A 22207-nucleotide genomic window follows, 5' to 3' on the forward strand; every position below is an offset into this window, starting at 1 on the left:
TAATGACAATTCAATCTTCTCACAAACTTATCGTTAGTCGTTGTAAGTACATTTTGCCGCGCGTATCCTTAACTGTCAATCAATATAAGGAAGTTTAACTGCGTCTAGCCCCAAACGGTCAGTCAATCATGTTTATTACCCATCGCTAATAAACATGTATGACTAGAGTCATGAAAAACTGAAGATAAGACTATTTCACCATGACAAGGTTCTAATTGCATTTTTGGGGTATTTATTTTTCAATGAAGATTGAAACATTTTTTAATTACATAGGCAAATGCTTATGTAATCATGGATAAAAAATATTATCAATTGGAATTAATAGATTTTCAAGGTAGGAACATAATAATTTTTGACATCGATTTACTCGAAACTACTCACGGGTCAGTTAGAACGTTGTCAAACCAACGCGACGAAATAGTGCCGAAATCGTTTTTAAACTTGAACAAGTGTAGAGCAAATGGTCTCATACTTTTTATATACTATTATAAATCTTTATCTAGTTCATATATATACGTTTTTTTCATCTTCAAGACGTTATTTCGGAAAAATAAACGGTATAACCTCACTGTTTTTTTGTTTTTTTAAATCAGATATAAAAAAAAATGGTTTAATAGAAAAAGTAGCTGTTCTAGAGGCTTTAGAGAGGTTTTTGATGCTCCCAACTATTGTGGGCAATATTAAAAAATATTTTTTAGGTCTTTCTCTAAAATAAAAACCAACGATCTTTGTACCAGCCTCAGTAAACTGATAAAACATTACGAGTGTTGCGACACAGATCCGTAAACCTTTGTTTTTTGTGATACGTAAATTAAGAACAAAATATTATTGTTTTGCTAAATATTATACGGCGATTAAACAAATGGAACAAACCAAAAACCTTTTCGCATACTTGTTAGAACAACAAAAATATTTTTAATCCAACGAGATCAAATTAATTCTCAAAGGCTAAAGTATTTTAATGAAACTTTACCTTTGTCAATTATCATATTGAAACACAAATGTTTCGTATTTGTTTCATTTGTTATATAGATACATAGTTATATAGGATTAAACGTGATCCAATCAAATTTTACTTGATGATATTCATCTTGGCTAAAGTATATAAAATATTATTGTTTCACTTTTGATCAAGTCCAATACATTCAAGGTTGTAATTTTAAAGCATCAGAAAATGATCTTTAGGTTTAGAGGAATCAATTATGTCAACAACACCTCTTATTTCCATGGAACCTAAAGAGCATGGTTTATATAACATATTAGTCTAACTTCCACTGCTCATATGCTATTATAATTTCATTACCTTTATGTATTTGTAGCGATAATACTGTCTAGACTTGATTTGGCGATAAATGCGTGGATGTGATGATCCACATCCACATATTTATCCCCTGACAGGGGCCCTGTTATGGCTGCAACAATACCAAAAAAAAAAAAAAAAAAGTTATATTGTTGCAAGAAGCCATCAATAAAGACTTGATTGCAATGAATATTATTAACTGTGTCAGAATGCAGGGCTTCTACATCTATCTTTTTCATGCTATTTGTTGCAGCTTTTCTATTTGCAAGATTATTGGAGTTTTCACGCAAGTCTCAATATGAGTAAAACTCAGTTTAGTGCTGAGGTTATAAAAAAGCAGCCACTTTAGCATAAATTTTAGGAAATAGTTTTGAGTTATAGTTTTAGTTTTGTTACTTATGCTTTGTTAAGGTCAACAAGTTTTGATAAGTCTTGAAAAAAGCAATTTTAAATTTTTTTGTGTTAATAAACAATACAAGATAATTATATCAGATAAATGAGGAGGAGGTGAGGAATTTGAAAAAAAGTTTAGAAAAAAAATGAGTTCAAAAGCAGTTTTGGTATATTATACTAAAAAAAAAAAAAAAAAAAAAAAATTTTTTTAGTTAAAATAAACTTATATATTTAATGTAATAATACCTTCAATACATAAATTTATTTTAACTGAAACTTTAAACACATTTAAAGTGAATTTATAAAATTTGACTCACTTGCAAAATAGTATAACTTACCGGTAAGTTAATATTAAACTAGATAAAAAGTATAAGCCTATGTATAACTTTTTTTATTTATTACTGTATATTTAGCTTTAACCATATCTTAGTTAAAGCTAAACAAAATAGTAAATCTCTATACTGCAAAAAGTTAATAAGATTTTTTTTACAAAAGTAGATTACTTTGAACTTATGTTAATGATCACATTTAGGTCTATTGCAGAGCCAGTTTGTAGTGTGATTAACATTTTTTAAAGCTAATAATAACATTTTTGAATAATTGAATTGTCGTTAAAAAAATTGCTTAAGATTTTAAAAATTATATAACTTTAATTATATAATTCAGATTAAAAGTTTTTTCTAATTGTTGAACTCTGACACATTGATGGTTAAATATTATTATGCTAAGTCACGGTTGTGTTGTGTTTTAAAATTATTATCATTAATATGTAATATTGGTATTGAATCAAATTAAATATTTTTATTTAATTACCATTTCTTTATAATTTGGTTTTTTTTATAATATATTATAAAGTTTTATTTTATGAGATAGATTGCATTTTAAATTCAAAGTGCTCCTAATCCCCCCTCCTCCTCCTTCCCCACAAGCCTTATTTTTTTGTACTATATATAAGGAATAATCATTAAACAAATTAAACCACCTCAAGTAATTTTAGCAGTCATAGGATTTCAACTGCGCAAGCACCTTATTTTGAAATTTGCAACATTTTTACAGAAATTACACTGTATAGTGTTTGTAAATAATCTTTAGTTATTTATAATTTAGTTTAGTGTTTATGAATAATCTTTTGAAAAAATAACTTAAAAGGTTAGCAATTTGTATAGGCTGTTTATTGCATGTTCAAGGCTTAATTTAACGGTCGGATATCAGGTCTCAAGAATGGTCTGAGGGATGGCAATGTCCGACCATAAAATTGAGTCCTGCTTGTCACATTATTATTATTAAATAGTTACCATGAATAATTAGTTAATAACCTTTTGCTTGTTATTTGTGCACTTTTGTTTTTACTTTTTACATCACACTTATGTGCTGTACTTTTGAAATCAGTGTTGTAATAATTACAACCAATATTTATTTTTGGGACTTAAAAACTAATGATCATTAATTTAAAAGTATAATTTAAAATATTAAAATATGAAGCTACCAAATAAAATTTTTGCTTTTATGTGTGCATACTTAAAAAGTGTAGTTTTTAAGTATGCACACATAAAAGCAAAAATAATAATAATTTTTACTTCTAAATATTGATAAACTTGTTTCAGAATGTTACAGAAAAAAAATGTTTTCTTTGCTTTCTTGTAATAAATAGAATATAAGTTATTAAAGTTGTTAAATATGTCAACAGGCAGTAATCAAATACAAACATTACCGATTCAAGATGGTAAGTGAATTCTATTTTTTCTCTTTTAAATTATTTCTAACAATAATTTTATTGTACTTTTTTTAATTTGAAATTGCTTTATTTCAGCAACAAAGTATCATTGTAACTCTTGCTTTGGTGATTGTTCAGGACTTCGAGTTTCTTGTGCTGATTGTGCTGAGTTTGATGCGTGTCTTCATGTTAGATATTATTTACTGTAGAAACAGGGATAGGAAGTCTAAAAAGCTCTCTGGAGTAGTTGTGATTTTGTGACTTTTAAAACTAGAGTTCTTTTTAGGACTTTCTATCCCTAGACAAATTTAATTTTTTTAATAAAATATAACTTTTAAATCTTATCTTAAAAATATAACTTTCAAATCCCACCTGAAACTTAGGCAATATCATATATATTTATATAAATAAAGTTTGGATATTATTAATACTATTCAGCTGGGCTAATTCTGAATTTCGAAAACATGTTAGGTATATTTAAAAAATTTTAATTGGCAGTAATTAGTGATAGTATTCAGTATCATTATTTAACACAATGTGTGACACTATTTGCAATGGTTGACTTTTTGAAATGTATTTCAAATAGATATTTTGATTTTTTTTTAATTTCTGGGCACATCATTCAGACAGAAATTACCATAAAAAATCATGCTACAATCTGTATCTTATCACTGCGCTTTCCTGTGACCTCCAGAGTAAATTTTGGTTACTCTAACTTTTTTTTGTTGAACTATTATTATTGGAATTAATTATCTCATCATTTATTTATGTTATTATGTTATTATACATCTATTATGATCATATGTATCTTTTTTTCAAAATGGTTGAAGTAAAATGTCTAATTTGTGCTTGTTGTGTTATTGCATTTGGATCGCATAAATTGTTAAAGTAATTCCTGGTAAATGTAAGTAAATGTCTATATAATTTTATTTTGGAGAGAATATGATGCAGGCAATGAGTGTTAAAAAAGCATTTACACTTGTGAAACAAATTTATATGCACAGGAGCCAATGTTGAGAGTAAGGAATTATATATCCTAGTTACACAACTATTGGGTCTATTTTAAAGATGTTCCTTTTAGATGCTCCTTGTATTTAAGAAAAATATTATTTCTTCAAAGCATTTTTTACATATATACATAGCGATAATATAATGATAAATTTGCCAATTCTATATTTCTGCAAGAGCGAAAGAAAAAACATACATTAACTGGTAAAATGAGTATTAAATAATGACATATTTTAATATTATATTATTTGTATTAATAAACGCACACTTAAAAAAACTGCTTAAATCTAATAACTGTAAAGATATACAGAAAAGAATAGACCATGTTGTTTATGTTTTGTTATTTGACAGGTCTGTTAAATAAAAATGGCTGTTAAAAAAGTAATATGATAAGGTTTACTCTAAGTAAATTTTTAATGAGCTGCTTTTTACTTTTATCTGAGTAAACTTTTCAACCGCTTAAGTTTAATCGTACTTGAGTAGAATTTCAGTCAAGCAACAGAATTTTTACTTAAGTAAACAATTTTGTTACTTTTTCCACCTCTACACAGGGGTTAGAAATAGGGCTGCCAGATGTCCGGTATTTATGAAGGAGGACACAGTAAAAAAATTTATTTATACAGGTTTGGCGATCTGTTCTCCTCTGTAAAAGCCGGACGTCTGGCAACCTTAGCAAGACATCTAAATTAAATGATTTGATTGAGAAAATCTCAAATTAACAGACAAAAACTCAGAGGTTCATTTGATAATACTGAAATATTTGAACAAATCACAGCAATAAATCATGAGGCTGTCAATAGACTTATTAGAAATATACATCCTTCATGCTTTTCATAGGTATAATTTCCATAAATATAAAATATTTTTTAACTTATATAACATTACAGTTGATGAAGCATGTCTTCAGTTTTTATTTTTTAACAATGCCTAACTTTTTTTACACATTTTCAGCACTATTAAAATTATTAGCGCAGAGATTTAGTAATTAATGTTTTCCTTCTTACAATTTTTATTCATGTAATGAAATTATGTTGGCCTAAAGATTAGGAAATCTATCTAAAGAGCAAATATTTAACCTAAAGACTAGTTACTTTTAAAGACTTTTTATAGACCCTAACCCTAACTTCCTTGTTGTTCTTAGCACACCTCTTAATAAATGTTGTAGAGTTTCCTTTAAAATAATATCATAGCCTAAATATAATATCAAACCTAACATTTTTCTCCTTTCTTGATATTGCATGCCCCTCATTGTTTCAATCCTAATTTATCTGTGCTGTACATTCTCCAGTCTGTTCATGTCTTTAATCTTATATGGTCTGCATACTGTTGCTGCATATATAAAGCTGTCATACAAGTCAATATTAGGCAAGTTATGGCCTAATGTTGACTTTATTAACAGTTTTAATGTGGCAACATCAATATATTTAAAAGCATATTTTATGAAATCTAGAGTTCGTTAGCTTTATTTACAACACTTATAACCAGTAATGCGCTGTTATGGGTTCGCACCTGCTCAATAGAGCCGGTTGTTAAAATAAATCTTCGGAGAGGTGGTTCTTAGCCCTTTATTTGCAACACTTATAACCAGTGATGTGCTGTTAGAAGAAATTTTTTAACTTTCGTAATAGTAACTTTAAATAAAATCTTTAATTTATTTAAACAAAAACTAATTTTTAAAGTAAATAACTTTTAAAGTTCAAATTAATAGCTAACATTAATAATTAGCAATAACTCTCAGACAGAGATTCTTATCAAATATAAAACAAGAAATTCAAGTTAACAGCTTAAGATCAAACTAACTTGTTAAAGTTAACTTAAGTAACTTAACTAACTCTTGTTTGCAAAGTTTTTCATTAAATTAAAAATGGAGGTTTGATTAATATCAAAGTAATTTTAAATGCTTCATCGTTTTTAGTCTTACCTTTATTTTAGTTAGCTTTTTTAAATTTTTGTATAATATAATTTAGCTTAAAAAAGTACCTAAATATTCGAAAAGTTTAATAATATTTTAGTAACTTATTATTATCTAAGGCATTATCCTTACACAAACTTAATCTTTAAATAAGTTCTAAAAAATAAACATAAAATTTTTTTTTACTGGAGTGATGGGGTGTGGTGTAAGTATGTGCGAGTTGGTTTTAAAAATTTTAGCAGCACATCACTGCTTATAACATGATTTTTAAAAGTATAATCTTTTAATTTGTTGTTATATTCAGGATTTGATTTACATTTGCGCATTACTTTACTTACAGCTGTTCTTGTTATGAAATCTAAAGTCTCTAATAAATTGGATAAACAACTTTTACCATTAACAAACCCTGTTAATGGCTGTTCACTTGCCATTAATTCATCTAAATTTATCAAATGGTTCATCATGAGATTTAGAATAATTTTTTCCAAAAAATTGTATGCTATTGACATTAATAATATAATCATGAGTTTGAAGGATCTAAATTATTTTTAAGGATCTAACAATTGAGTTATGTTTGAAACTAACCATTTTTTTGGTATAATACTGCTAAAATATAAATTTTTAAAGATCGGTGTTAAGGGTAAAAAAAGTGATTTTGAACACTTTTTGAGAACACAAGGATGGGCTTAGTCAACACCAATTGCTTTATTTACAATAAAGTTTTCTAACTTAGATTGAATAACATCAGTGTCAGTAAAAATTCGATCAATGCAAAAAAATCACATTTTGAAGGGTAACAGTTTCAAGTAACTCATTTTAAAAAAAATACTGAAACAAAATGCTTATTTAATCAATTTACAATATCTACTTTATTTGTTATAGTTAAACTATCAACAGTTTTCAGCGCTTTAACTAAATTTTTTATAAATGTTTTAGTGTTTAAATATGCATAAACACTTTTAGGGTTGTTCTTTGAGTTTTTGGTCAGATTAATTTAAAACCTCTAATATCTTTATAAACTCTTTTTTTTACATTTCTTATTAGGTTTTATATCCATTTACTAGTTAGTGTTCTTACTGAATATCATACTTGTTTAATCACATTATCAACTAAACAGGTTTCAGTCACAGGGCAAGATTTTATTGTATTTTTTATGTATATATATAAACTCCTCCGCCTCTTCTATATTCATGATCTTTTTAAAATATGTCTACAAACAAATTTTTGATTGTTGTCTTTCTTTAATATTTATTGCTAATTGATCAGTCCACCATCAGTCCACCATCAGTCCACCATCAGTCCACCATCAGTCCACCATCAGTCCACCAGGTTTCACAAAGCATAATAACATGCGTCTAATTATAGGTATTTCTTCAACTCATCAAGTTTATTGTTTAATGTTGTGGTATTTGTGTAAAAACAGTTTCAATTTTTTTTTCTTTAAATCACTTCTTTACTATTATTAATTCATAATTGTTTTGATTGGATTATAATTGTTTTATTTTTAAACGACTAATACGGTTAAACTTCTTAAATGTACTGTAAACATTTTTGATTTGTTATGCAAACATACTACTTCAGAATATTATGATGATTCTGGTGTAAAATGAGTATTGGTTTTAGCTTTATTTGAAGTTGTTTCAAAACTTAGTGGCGATCTTGACAAACAAATTGTTGAAAGTATTCAATAACATTTGATCTAAAATGTGGTAATTCTTCATATGGTTCGAAGAGTCTTACTGGAAAGTATGTCTGTCAATTGTTTGAATAGGAAAGTACTCTTGAGAGTGGAGAAAAAATAACTTTAAGTTCAATTAATACCAATTACAGCAAGTTTGTTGCAGATGGATGCAAGAATAATCACATAAAAGAATTGTAAAACAGTATTTCTTCTCGAATTGTGTATCTTAATGAGCCTTAAGAAACATTAGCGGAACATCTTATCACCCCTTTTCCCCCTTCCCCCCAGTTACATATTTTTATTGGTATTACTTTTATGTAAATATATTTTAAATATATTAATTACTCTGGCTTAATTTTGAAAGATGACTTGAGTCAAAGTATATTTAGTTTAGAGTTTAAAAAGAAACAGGTTTTATGAAGTTAACTATGGAGTTTATCAAAAGCTTTTTTTTTCATGTCAAATTGTAGTTTAATAACAAAGTTTGTTTTAAAGCGTAATATCATTCTAATAAAAAAAAAATGCTTTTTTTATAATATGGTATAAATTTTAGAACTTTAAAGAAGATATTTTAACGCTGGATCTTTAGTTAAGAGGGAAATATTCTGATGACTTTTACCTTCCCCCTCCCCCTCCTAATATATCATGTTATAGGTTAAATCTTGTTTAAAAAAAATTATATTAAAAAGTTACTATAAATTTTAAATCTAAACTAACTTAATTACTTTAAAACCTTTTATCAAACCAATAATAATTATTAAAAAAAATAGTGTTAACCAATCAAATTGTAATTTTTTGTTTTTGTGCAATCCAAGTTATGAGTAATTATTATGTTAAAAAAATGCAATTTAGTAATTGATTATTTGTTATTGACATACTTTGCAGTATCGGTAATAAATTTGTTTTGAATGTTTTTCTTAATAAAGACATTTAGCTTTGTTAACCAATAAAAATTATTTCCTTAAATTTAAGGTCTTAAATGTTTAAAAATAGTTTAGGATTCTTAAATAGTTTTTTAAAAGTTTCTAGAATGTTTGGAAGCTTCAAGAAGTTTCAATGATTTCAGTATTTATAGGGAATAAAAATCATATCACTTGAAAATTTTGCATTCCAATTTTTTTATATTGCAAAAAATGGACAAAGTGAAAGACCATGTAAGGCTCTTCCTGCTTTACATGTTTTTGTTACATCACTCAGCACCTAAAGCCAAATAGAATATACCCAGCAAATATGTTATAGCAGAATTTCAGTGGCCCTATATAGGCATTTTGAGCAGAAAACTTTAGTTTTGCTTATTGGTTACTTAGTGGACCATTAGTGGTAGCCACCAAAGGTGGCTAGACGATGAGTCACCATTTTGGCTTGCCATTTATAGCGACTGCCAATGATGGTCCACTAAATAACCGATGAGCAAAACTCCAATGAACCACTAAAAAATGCATATATAGATATATATTGCAAATCCACTAAAACCATGTTTGCTGGATATGCACACACAAAAAAAATGACTTTTTTTTTCTTTCTATAAAGCTTCTTTTCTTAAAAAATAATTAGCTTTTTGCTATAGAACTTTAAACTATTAAAACGTCTTTTTGCTTTTTTGGGCCCAGACACTTATGACCCTGTTCTAATCATACCACTGTTCTAATTAATGTTTCAAATACTTTATCTATTATTTCCATTGCTTTTTTTTTTGCTTTCAAAAAATTATGCATATTTATTGTAGACACCATTCTTTCTTTGCATTTTTTAGTGTTTTGCATCAGGTGTAGAAGTAGGAAACCATAAAAAGAATCACAGATACAGTTTTATAGTGAGTTTTCTTTTTTGATTTGATACATTTTTTTACTTTTTAATTTTTTCTACATTAATTTTGAAATATTTTTTTAGGACAATGGGACTTTCAGTTTGTTTGTTTCAAATTGGACAGCTGATGAAGAAATGTTGCTTCTTGATGGAATTGAACAACACGGACTTGGAAACTGGTATTATTTTATTTTGTTTATGTAAATATAACATATATTATTTTAATTATAAATTATCTGGTAATTAATTATATGTTAATGGTAATTATAAGTTATTGTTATATAAAAAATATTTAAATATCTGTGTGTGTGTGTGTGTGTGTGTGTGTGATATGATTTTTTTATTTTCATCTTTTTAAAATATTTTTTACTCCTGATGTCTTGAAGATATATCAAAATAATTGCAAAGTAACAGAAGTATTTTTTTTTGGAAGCAGTGTACAAAATTCTTAGCCTTAGCTGAATAATTTTAGTTAAGTTTCAATGTATTAAATAAATGTTCAGTTGTCGATTTTGTGGTAGTAATTATATCTAAAAATAAAGCTTTATATTTACATTAATTCTTTTATTTTATTGTATATTTTTTAATTCATTACATGTTGTTGCATAGGGATGATGTTTCTGACCATGTTGGTACTAAATCATTTCAAGGTAAAGTTTTATAGTTAAAAGGATAATACCAAGACTGACTCTAAAACACATTTTGAGAAATTAAGAAAAGAAAATTATTCAAAAAATTATTTTGAAATTTTATAAAAAATTAATCGCAATTTTTTAGAAAAATTGAAAAAAATATTGTTGGTTATATATACTCAACTCTGGTACACAGACAACTTTGGCATGTTAATCGGATACTGATTAACATACTAAAATGTAAAATGAATAAAAACTGCAGTTGTTGAAAAAATCAACAACAGCAGTTTTTAAAAAATGTTTTCTGTAAATACAAATTTAAAATAAACAGATTTCAAAAAATTTTCCGTAAATACAAATTTAAATAAATTTTTGCAATATATTGATCTTTTAACTTTTTCAGTTATTATCTATCATTATCAAAATTTGAAAAAGCCATCAGGTTAAAGCTAAATTAAGACAAAAATATAAGGAAAATTAATTCTAGATTTTTTCAGAATTTTTTTTTCTCGTTTTTTCCGGGTTTTCAAAATATGACCTGAATCAAAATTAAAATATCTTAAGATTTTTTATTATTCTGTTATATTTTTAAATACAGTAAAATTTAAAATTAGGTGTAATCATATGAATAATTGGTTTAACAATGCTAATTTGTTCCGAAGACAAAGATAGTTAACATCATCTTTATAATTGGTTGATTTCAACTTGATACAAACTGCATATCATTTACAAGTCTGTTTCTGATTAGTGATTTTATAATTTCATAAGTTCATTGATTTGAATAATATCTAGCAGCAATACCTTGTAACTGGTTTATTTTTTTAAATTGGTTAAATATTTTGAAATAAACATTTTTTATTTCTGTTATAACTGTCACATAGTGCTTGAATGAGTCTTCATTAATATATTTGGATTCCTCTGTACTCTACATTTTGTATATGTTTTCATGTTTAGGTCTTTTGTAAAGTTTTGTCATCTATTTTCATAAATACACAAAGTAATTTGTTCAGATTCCTGAAGTTTCTTTTTAAGTTCATTAAAATGTTGTGATATTTCACTAAAAAACCTTAAAATCATTCAGCCAACAATGATTTAACTTAAGGTATGTGAAAAATTTTCAAGTATCAAAATGATTTAGGACTTAGCTGTGTCAGGGTTGCTAAGTTAGCAAATGTTGTTATATGGTATTAAATACCATATAACAACATTTGCTAAATATTGGATTTCCGTTTCAGATGAAAATCCTGTAAACTGACACTTGTTGAGATCTTATCCCATTACGCAATTTACAGTTTTAGTAACAACTGTCATAACATCAGAACAAGCACGTAACCCATTTTTTAAGGGGAGTACTTCGATTTCATTGTCTCATCCATCACTTCTTGATAAATGAGACAATGGAAATAAAGTAGTTGACTCTCAATAAATTTATTAAGTTTGCAACAAAGCCAATGTTTTGCTTACCACGTTCAAAGCACTACCTATTAAATTAAAAACAATAATTAAATTTTTCATTCCTTTTTTTTATTATTCTTTTTAAACTACTTCCATGTCTGTTCCTTTACTTGTTTTTGTCAGGTTTAATGATTATACCAATTCTTCTCGCATAATATTAAATGATTTATATTTATCAATGACAGCAAGTTGTGACCAGTTATATCAGTGCTTTCTTCCAAGCTAATTGAAAACACATCTGTGTTTTGTATATCACTTGTTACATTAGAAGTATTCTTCTCCAAATCTAAAATGCGGTTCCAAATACTGTATTATGAGAAGCCAGTAATTCTTTAATTTGTTTGATAATCTTTATCTTTAAAATCCATCAGAAAGTAATTTTTTACGCAATTAGCTAACTAATATCTAGCAGAAGTGATATTGTTTTTTGTAACAAAAAAGTATTTCGTTGAGTTTCAAAGTACTTTGTTGAGTTTCTCAAAAAAGTAAAAAATTCATAATTTTTTATTTTTTTGAGAAAAGTATTGTTTTTTATCATTATCTGATAATAATTCAAATTTTTTTAAAATTGTGTAGAAATGTTACTTTATTTGTGCAAGTGGTAATTTGTTTTGTAACATGCAGTTCATATTATTATTTATTATTTTTTGATTGCTTGACATTTACCAAATCACTTCACTTCAATTTTTTGTTGTAATGGTAATTATTAGGAGACATTAAGAGTTGTTTGTTAATGTTAATGTGATAATAGTTGTTAATGTGAGGTTTTATCAAAGTTGAGATGTTCCAAAATTTGTGTTATATAATGATTGATAATGATTAATAAAACATGTCACAAAAAGTAAAAGAATAAAAATTTTATATATATATATATATATATATATATATATATATATATATATATATATATATATATATATATATACACTAATTCCGAGGGTTATATATATATATATATATATATATATATATATATATATATATATATATATATATATATATATATATATATATATATTTATATATATATATATATATATATATATATATTTTATATATATATATATATATATATATATATATATATATATATATGTATATATATATATATATATACAACCCTCGGAATTAGTGTCGGCATTCAGCAATGCTGACCTAACTGCTGACCTGAAAGTATTTGAGGTCGGCATAAAATTGCCGACCTTGTTTCTATGTGTTATGGTTAGACCTTTGTATCAAATAATATTTGCCAACCTGCTGCCTGATGTCGACCTCAAAAAGATTGAGGCCGGCAAATTTTTCCTAATACCAAGGGTTGTATATATATATATATATATATATATATATATATATATATATATATATATATATATATATATATATATATATATATATATATATATATATATATATATATAAATCAAGAATATTTGAATATATTACACAAATACTTAATTATTGCATTTCACAATTTTTTTCAATTTTTATCAACATAGTTTTAAAATGCAAGTTAACTTTTTGTCCCTATTCAGTGATGAAACATTTTTCAAACTATAAATATTAGTTGTTGTTTTTTTTTTTTTTTTAAAAAGTTAATAAAAAGTTTTTTAATAAAAAGCAATTAATATTTTATTTTATTTTTGCAGAAAGATTTATTACTTAAATACTCAACAATTTTTTTAATTTTTGTGCGGGTTGCTGCAAATTTGTTCATGGCTCACTACTGACCTGTGGTTAATAGTAGGTTGTCCATTGCTGCCATAGGTTGCCATTTATCTTGTTTAAAATTGTTTTCAGTTATTTAATAAAGTTTAATAAACCCAAGCCTAGTTTTACTATTTTTGTTTTATTTTATTATATATTTTTAAAATATATTTTATCATATGTTTTTTTTTATATATTTTATTTGATGTTTTTTTTAATATTTTATTATATAGTTTTTTATATATCAATAATCTTTAGAAGTCCAAGAACACTTTGAAGATATATATCTGTGGAAAAATATTGGAACAGGTTTTTTTCTTTTTTAAATTTGATTTGAAATATTATTGTTAATTTTAAACTCTTTGTCAACTAAACACCAAGTGAAATCATTTTCTGTTTCCGAAATTGAATGAAAAAAATTATTTTTTGTATTTTAAGGATTAATCCTAGATTTTGCTTATTCAAGATATAGGTCATTAAAACAATAAGGCGAAGATCATTAAGGAGCATGTTAATTTTTGTCAGTGTAAAAAAAAATCAAGATAATTAGAGCTAACCCTAAATTTAACAATGACGCAATATTGGATCCAAATATTTGTTTTGCAAGTTATCAAGCATAATTAGCCTTAACATTAAACATTTAACAACATTATTAAATGTTTTCTGTTTATACTTATTTTTTTTAATAATGCATCCCTACATCTTATTGAGTATTTAAATTATTAGGAAAGGAATCTTCATCAGCCTTTTCCCGTTTAATATAAAAATAAAATAATAAACACTAAAAGCTTTATTTTTTATTTCTTATTAGTGATTAGATTTATAAGGTTATCAGTAATTTGTGTCATAAACATGCTAAATACAAAAATTCTTAGTCAGTACTATGTGTAATGAACTCGCTAAAAACAAAAATTCTTGATCAGTACTTTGGGAAATGAATTCGCTAAATAAAAAAATTCTTGATCAGTAATTTGTGTAATAAACTTGCTAAATACAAAAATTCTTGATCACTAAGGTAGAGTGGGGCACCATGACACACTTTTGGTTTTTGCTTCATAACAAATTTTTTAATATGCCTTTTTTTAAGTGATTGGTTTAATTTGTAGAATGAATTTAAACCCACAAAATAAATTCTAAAAATTACCAAAATATAACAGGTTAAACTTGTGAGACTAGTTAAAGTAAAATTTTAAATTTGTTTCAAGGTACCCCTTTTACTGATTTTTATTTGAAATATAAACAAATTAATATTTATAACCTAAATAATGTATCCAATGGTCCAAATCACATTTCAGAAGACCAGATACTATATCATTTTAAGTGTCATTCTTAAGCATCAATAAATAATGGCATTTTACAAAATGGGATCTCTTTGTATTATAATTACATAACTCTTTTTAAAATTAACTATAAATATTGAGAGAAATGATTTTGGATTAACAATGGAGTACTATTCTACAGTTTTAGGGCCCCTCACAAATGGTGTATCAAGTTACCCCATACTTGCTAATACAAAACAATCGCTTTATTTTGAATATCAACTTGTTTTTTTAATGATTTTGTTTAATCAAGTTAAAAGCTTATGGATTGTAGTTTACAAAATAATGTCACTATCGATAGACACATTGAATAAGGCACTTTAAAACTTATTAGCTTTAAAAAAACTAATAAATACTTTGTCATCAAAAAAACACAAATTTTGACCCCATGCAGGTCTAATGATGTCAAATGATATGATTTTTTTTACAAAACATAGCTCTAAAAGTAACTGTTTTACTATATGAAAGTGGTTGTCAACTCGTTAGATGCCTCCACAATTACAATGTTTCATGGTACCCCACTCTCCCCTACTTTGTGTAATGAAATTAAATATAAAAATTATATAGTGAGTTTAATAGTTTTAAGAATTTATTATTATTTTTTTTAAACTTTTTTTTATAATTCACCTCCCCAAGGCCGAGAAGGCCACTACAGATGAGGAGGCTACTTGTGGTTATAACCCTCTCTCAACTCTATAACTCCGAAACACGAACCTTGACTAACAAGGCCACTGCGCGGAGAAACAAGTTGATTTAAAAGATTCAAATTGTGTAATAGACACAGATGCTTGTTTTAAATAATGTGCTGAAGAATTTTGTTTTGAGACTTAATATTTTGTCACAAGATATTTTGAAATAGATTATTTTGTCTAAAATGTTTTACTTTTGTTAGTAAACACCAAACCATAAATTTATTACATACCATAAATTTATTCATTAGATACCATAGATATACCATTAGATCATTCATAAGATACCATAGTTTCATTTAAACTTTTTCAAAAAAACGTTTACCTGGTTTTTTTTTTTTTAAATTTCATCAAATTACTTTCATTAAACTATGCAAGTTATAATAAAATTTGATAACAAAATGAAAAAAATAAATAATAAGTAACAATAACATAATAAATAATCAAGTAAGTTCTAATAAAAATTAAGTTTAAAATTTGATGTAGCATCAAGTGTTTCATTAAGAACAAATATACATTTTAAAAGCTAATATATTTGTATACTTTTTAGCAACCTTAACTCGTGGTTTATCAGAAATACGTGACCATACTGCTGCTGATGGTTTGTTTTTTTTTCAAAGTATTTTTTTTTTTTATAAATTTTAACTTTTCTCTCATTGTTTTTTTAATTTTTTATAGAGGTTTAACTAATAAATAGCCAGCATAATTTATGCATAATTAATATAATTTTTGCTGTTAATTATTTTTCTTCTAAACTTTTAGTTACTTTTCAACTTTTTTTAAATTAAAAGAAGTTTTTAATATTTGTTGAAGGTCATGTGAATAGCCAAATATCTTTGTATTATCTAAGATAAACAAGTTTGATTGTCTGTCAGAGAACAACAAATATTTTGAGTGATGAAAACCTGGATTAAGTATAAGGTGCAACATATCAAATACACAAATAAAGCAAAAATAAAACATCATAGAGGACTAAATAATTATATTCTAAAATGTAATCAAATCTATTTTCCAACAAAGGCAACTAGTCAACTTTCAAATCCAAGATGCCTCCAGGTCACAATGTTTGCTCAATAAAAGACATTAGCTTTTCTAATTACAAATATTATCTGGCTTTTCCATTCTAAATTAAAGTTAAAGACATAAAAAGTTTTTACATGTGTCTACTTGTCAAAAGAGAAAAACAAAAAAAAATGGAAACAGGATCAAATTTTTACCTCCAAATATACAAGAAAATCTACTAAAAAACTTGGTCAAAAGAATTACATCTCTTCTAGCATGCAAAATATATTTTTCAGCAATATGGATTCAAAAAAAACTAACTGTTAAACAATAAACAGTCGGCAGATGGCATCAGTTGATTAATCAACATAGTCCGATCTATCAACATTGGCTAATAAGCCTTGGGGCTCTTGGTTGAGTAAAAGGCTAGAGATGGTGTCTCGATAAAAATACTCATCTTAGGCAGATGTTAAATGCACCCGGCTACTGTCTTGTAGAAGGCCTCCTAGGCAAAGACTTAAGGGGTAAACAGATTCTATCTGTTGACCAGCCTCACACCCCTTCTTCATCTATTAGGCTGGTGTAAATGTATTTATAATACATTGTTTCCAGTTTAAGATGTTGAATGCTGGATCTTCTTGACTCAATGCATGGGTTTTGCTTGTGTCTCTGTTTTTATGACTAGGCAACTCATTCTATTATCTCCTAATGAGGGTACAGCTCTAAAACTCAGTTTTATGGTTGTGAGGCCGGCTAGTAGTCAGGTTTCCCGAACTTTGTGGTAGCTCTCAGAGAAGTTGATTCCATCAACAGCTGAAAAATATCAAAGTATTAACAGTGCCATGTTGCGCATGGATGGTGTCCCTGTTTGTACTTTTGGTGTGCATTGCGGAGACCATATTTGGAGCCCTTTGTTACAGCTTAGGGTTTATTAATAGTAATAAGGCAATTGCTTGGGCTATTAAACAGTGTTCTGAGTACTATCTATGCTTTGAGTCAAGTTCTTCAGTCAAATTTAAAAATGAATAAAGTAGAAAACACTATAAAACACAAAAAACCATCATCATCACCAAGTTCTCTAAGCCTATCATTCACTAATATTTGTGGTCTTCGAAGTAACTTTTCTTCGGTTGAGTCTTATCTCTTGCAAAGTTCACCAGACCTACTTGCTCTTTGTGAGACTAATTTGAGTTCAGATGTCTCATCTTGCGATCTTAGTGTTGATGGTTATCTTTCTTTAATTCGTAAAGACTCCAATAGTCACATGCTTGGCCTGAGCATTTACATTCGTAAGAATTCACCCATTTGTCGTGAAATTAGGTTTGAATCCACAGACTATTCTGTTATGTGCTTTCGTTTAGCACCACTTCACTCTATCGCCTTTCTCTTCTGTTCTATATCGCTCTCCTTAATCTCAAGACTGCACTTTTTTTGATGTTATTTCTGATCATATTGACCAAGCCCTCTCTCTTTATCCATCAGCTAATATAGTTGTTGTCAGTGACTTTAATGCTCACCACTCTGAATGGCTTGACTCTGGTGTCAGTGATTCTGCAGGCATTCTTTTCCATTCTGCAGGCCCACAACTTTTGCCTTTCTCAATCCCTAACTCAAATAGTCAACTTTCCAACTCGCTTTCCAGACAACCTAAATCATTTACCTTCTTTACTCAACTTATGTCTTGTTTCTGATCCTAGTCAGTGCTCAGTTTCTCCACATTCACCCTTAGGTGCTTCTGATCACAGTTTGATCTCTCTAAAACTAGTATCTCATTCTTTTTCATCACCTGAATCCACCTAATATCATACCTCTTACAACTACAGTAACGCTGACTGGGATTCTTTCTGTGATTTTCTTCGTAATAGCCCTTGAGTAGAAATCTTTTGACTTCCTGTTGACAAATGTGCTTCTTATATAACTTCATGGATTCAGGCTGGCATGGAATCTTATGTTTCCTCTCAACAATTCCAGGTCAAGTCTCACTCTCCTCCATGGTTTTCCTCACATTGTGCTGCTGCGATTGTCAATCGAAACTGTTACTTCCATATTTATCAGCAAAACAATTCTCCAGAAAACAGTCGTCTGTTTATTACTGCTAGAAACCATTGTAAAAAGGTTTTGTCTAATGCCAAAGTCCGCTATTCTCAGGTCAGGAAATCTTATATCTCATCTCAAAAATTAGGCTCTCACAACTTCTGGAGAATCTTTAATAGTATTGATAATAAGAGCAAATCTTTAATTCCACCTCTCTTGTATGGTTCAGACTTTGTCACCTTACCTAAAGACAAAGCTGAGTTGTTTGCTAAAAACTTTTCATCAATATCATCTCTTGATTCCACTAGTTGCGTTCTACCTGATATTGCCTACAAACAGGTTGATCCATTGTTTGACATTCATATCACTCCAGCTTCTGTATCTAAAGTGATTTCCTGCTTAGACTCTTCTACAGCTTGTGGCCTGGACAACATACCTACTATTGTCTTGCGGAAGTGTTCTCCGGAGCTGTTGTCTATACTCTCAAAACTATTCAACAAGTGCTTATCAGAGTCTTGTTTTCCAGCCTTCTGGAAAGCGACATCTGTTATCCCTATCTTCAAAAATTCTGGAAAGCAATCTGATTTGTCTAGCTACCCTCCCATTAGTCTTCTTCATATCATAAGCAAGGTTTTTGAATCTTTAATTAACAAACACTTAATTTCTCATTTTGAATCTAATAACTTACTTTCTGACCATCAGTATGGATTTCGATCTTCTTGTTCTACAGCTGATTTGCTAACAGTAATAACTGATAGGTTTTATCGTGCATTAGATAAAGGTGGAGAGGTTAAGGTCATCGCTCTTGACATTTCAAAAGCTTTTGATAAAGTTTGGCATGGTGGTTTTCTCCATAAGCTTTCTTCTTATTGTGTATCTGGCAACATCTTAAAGATTATCGAATCCTTCCTTTCTAATCATAGTATAAAAGTTGTCCTTGATGGACAGCACTCTTCTTCTTATTCTGTAACTTCTTGGGTTCCTCAAGGTTCTGTTCTTGGCCCTATACTCTTTTTAAATTACAACAAAGATCTTCCAAATATTCTCACATCTAAGGTGGCATTGTTTGCTGATGATACTACTATTTATTCCTGTTGTGATAAGAAACAAACACTCTCTGATTGCTTGGAGAAGGCATTTGAGCTTAAAAAGGATCTCAGTTCTGCTACAGCATGGGGCTCGCAGTGGCTGGTGAACTTCAATACAGATTAAACTCACTTTTTTTCAGCCAATCGTTTTTGCAATAAGTTAAATCTTCCTATATGTATGAACGGTGATGTACTTGATGAGACATCTACTCTTTATCTTCTTGGATTAACTCTTACTTCCAATCTTTCTTGGAAACCATATATCAAATCAGTTGCAAATTAGCATCTGCTAAGGTTGCATCTCTTTATCGAGCTTGTCACTTTCTTACTTCGGATTCTATTCTCTATCTCTATAAATCTCAAATCCGGCCTTGTATGGAATACTGTTGCCATATCTGGGGCGGATCTTCTAATGATGCCCTTTCTCTTTTAGAGAAGGTGCAAAAACGCATTGTAAACATAGTTGGACCTGTTCTTGCAGCCAACCTCCAACCATTATCACATCGTCGTAATGTTGCTTCTCTTTCTCTTTTCTACAAACACTATTATGGGGACTGCTCTAAAGAGCTAGTGTCTCTTGTGCCATCTACTAAAATTCATTATCGTGTTACTCGTCATTCAGTTAAGTCTCATCCTTTTTCTGTGACTGTTCCTAAGTGCTCCAAAAACGCTTATTCGTCTAGTTTTTTTCCTCCAACATCAGCTCTTTGGAATTCGCTTTCTTCATCTTGCTTTCCTCATTCATATAATTTGCAATCCCCAATTTCCTGATTCATATAATTTGCAATCGCTTCCTTCATCTTGCTTTCCTGATTTATATAATTTGCAATAAGTTGTCTGTCAATCGTTATCTTGCTCTACAATCCTCATCTTTTCTCTTCCAGTAACTTTCAACTTTAATTAGTGGTTGCTTGCAGCCTTATTGGAAGCAAAGATGTTTAAAAAAAAAAAAAAAAAATTACCTTTTTATACATACATTAAACCCTATCATTAGTCTAAATCAGTCATCAGTCACTACTATATATACTATGAAAAAGTAAAAACTTTTGCATAGTATATATAGTAGTGACTTAAAATGGGTATGTATAATGTAAGGCCTCTGTGAAAATCTTAGCCTAAGATAAATTTTATTTATTTGTTTATCATGATTTTTTTTTTAAAGTTTATTTAAATTTTTATGATTTAGATAGGATCACTATTATATGATTATTTATATGAATCATCTAAATATTTATTATACATTATTTATATGAATCATCTAAATAATGTATATCATATAAATATGATATACATTGTTTTACATTATACATTATTTTATATTATACATTAAATAAGTATAAAGTCATATATACATTATTTCATCATATATATATAAGTATAAAGTCATGATATACATTATTTATGATATACATTATTTATATGATATAAATTATTTATCATCAAAGGTTATGGTTTATTAATTTAATGATTTAATTTTTTTTTTAAGCTGAATTTTTTCCTTCCATTCATCAGACTGATGAAATTATTGATCTTCCTCCATCAGAACAGCTTGAGCTTGGTTATAAGCCTCTAAGAGACGATTTTGAAAGGGTAACTATTTTTTTACCATGACTTTGACTTATTTTTATTATTATTTTTATTTCTATTTCTAAAGTTTCAAAGAGTATTTTTATTTCTATTTCCAAGAGTATAACTGTGCTTTGAATATACATTTTTACTAAAACCGGAAAATACAGTTTTACTAAAACCAGAAAAATATGATAAATAAATAATTCAAAATGTTAATATTGTGGTAACTAAATTGTGTACAAAAACAATTATTAAATTTTTTGCTTTGTTTTTTTTTCAAAAATATTTATATCATGTAAGCTTTTTGTTGATTTTTTTTTTCTTGGTTTTGCTAAAGCATTTTAAACATTCCTCCCAAAGGTTATTAAAAGTTTAATTGTATCTAAATAAACTTAGTGTTTCAAATTTTATAAATGGCTTTTTTCCAACAGAGTATAGCTTAGCTCATTGAACTTGACATCAAGAAATGTAAGCATATGGAAATTATAATTTATTAATTACAAATTATTAATACCTTCAGCCCTCATCTTAAAGCTGACAATGTATACAACCTAGTTCCACAAATAAAATAACTCAAAAATAATCCAAGTTATTGAATTTATTTGACTACGAAACAAGATGTGCTAAACTTTACCTAATCTTACTAAGTGACATTAAACATGCGGGGATCTTTAGTTAATTAACTCTATATTGGCTTTTTTGAGTACTCTACCAGGTTGCAAATGTCTTTACTGATGAAGGTATCAGTGTCTTTAACAGTCTTGACAGTGTCTTGACAGTGTCTTGACAGTGTCTTGACAGTGTCTTGACAGTGTCTTGACAGTGTCTTGACAGTGTCTTGACAGTGTCTTGACAGTGTCTTGACAGTGTCTTGACAGTTTAAACTCGATAAACTAATATA

At 27.8% G+C, this 22207-nt stretch overlaps 1 protein-coding gene across 1 annotated transcript in view; it reads left to right on the forward strand.

Annotated features, from left to right (window-relative positions):
- Positions 1-3281: 3281 nt before the first annotated feature.
- Positions 3282-22207, forward strand: part of LOC100209442 (transcriptional adapter 2-beta) — a 56132-nt gene continuing 37206 nt past the window's right edge. Inside the window, exons 1-8 of the mRNA XM_065804679.1 lie at positions 3282-3416; positions 3504-3595; positions 9762-9821; positions 9899-9993; positions 10424-10464; positions 13864-13914; positions 16164-16214; positions 21224-21327. Coding sequence (XP_065660751.1) covers positions 3371-3416; positions 3504-3595; positions 9762-9821; positions 9899-9993; positions 10424-10464; positions 13864-13914; positions 16164-16214; positions 21224-21327 — 540 coding nt within the window. The 5' untranslated portion in view covers positions 3282-3370. The remainder of the gene's footprint in view (positions 3417-3503; positions 3596-9761; positions 9822-9898; positions 9994-10423; positions 10465-13863; positions 13915-16163; positions 16215-21223; positions 21328-22207) is intronic.

The sequence above is a fragment of the Hydra vulgaris genome, chromosome 09, assembly GCF_038396675.1.
Source record: "Hydra vulgaris chromosome 09, alternate assembly HydraT2T_AEP".
Lineage (NCBI taxonomy): Eukaryota > Metazoa > Cnidaria > Hydrozoa > Anthoathecata > Hydridae > Hydra > Hydra vulgaris.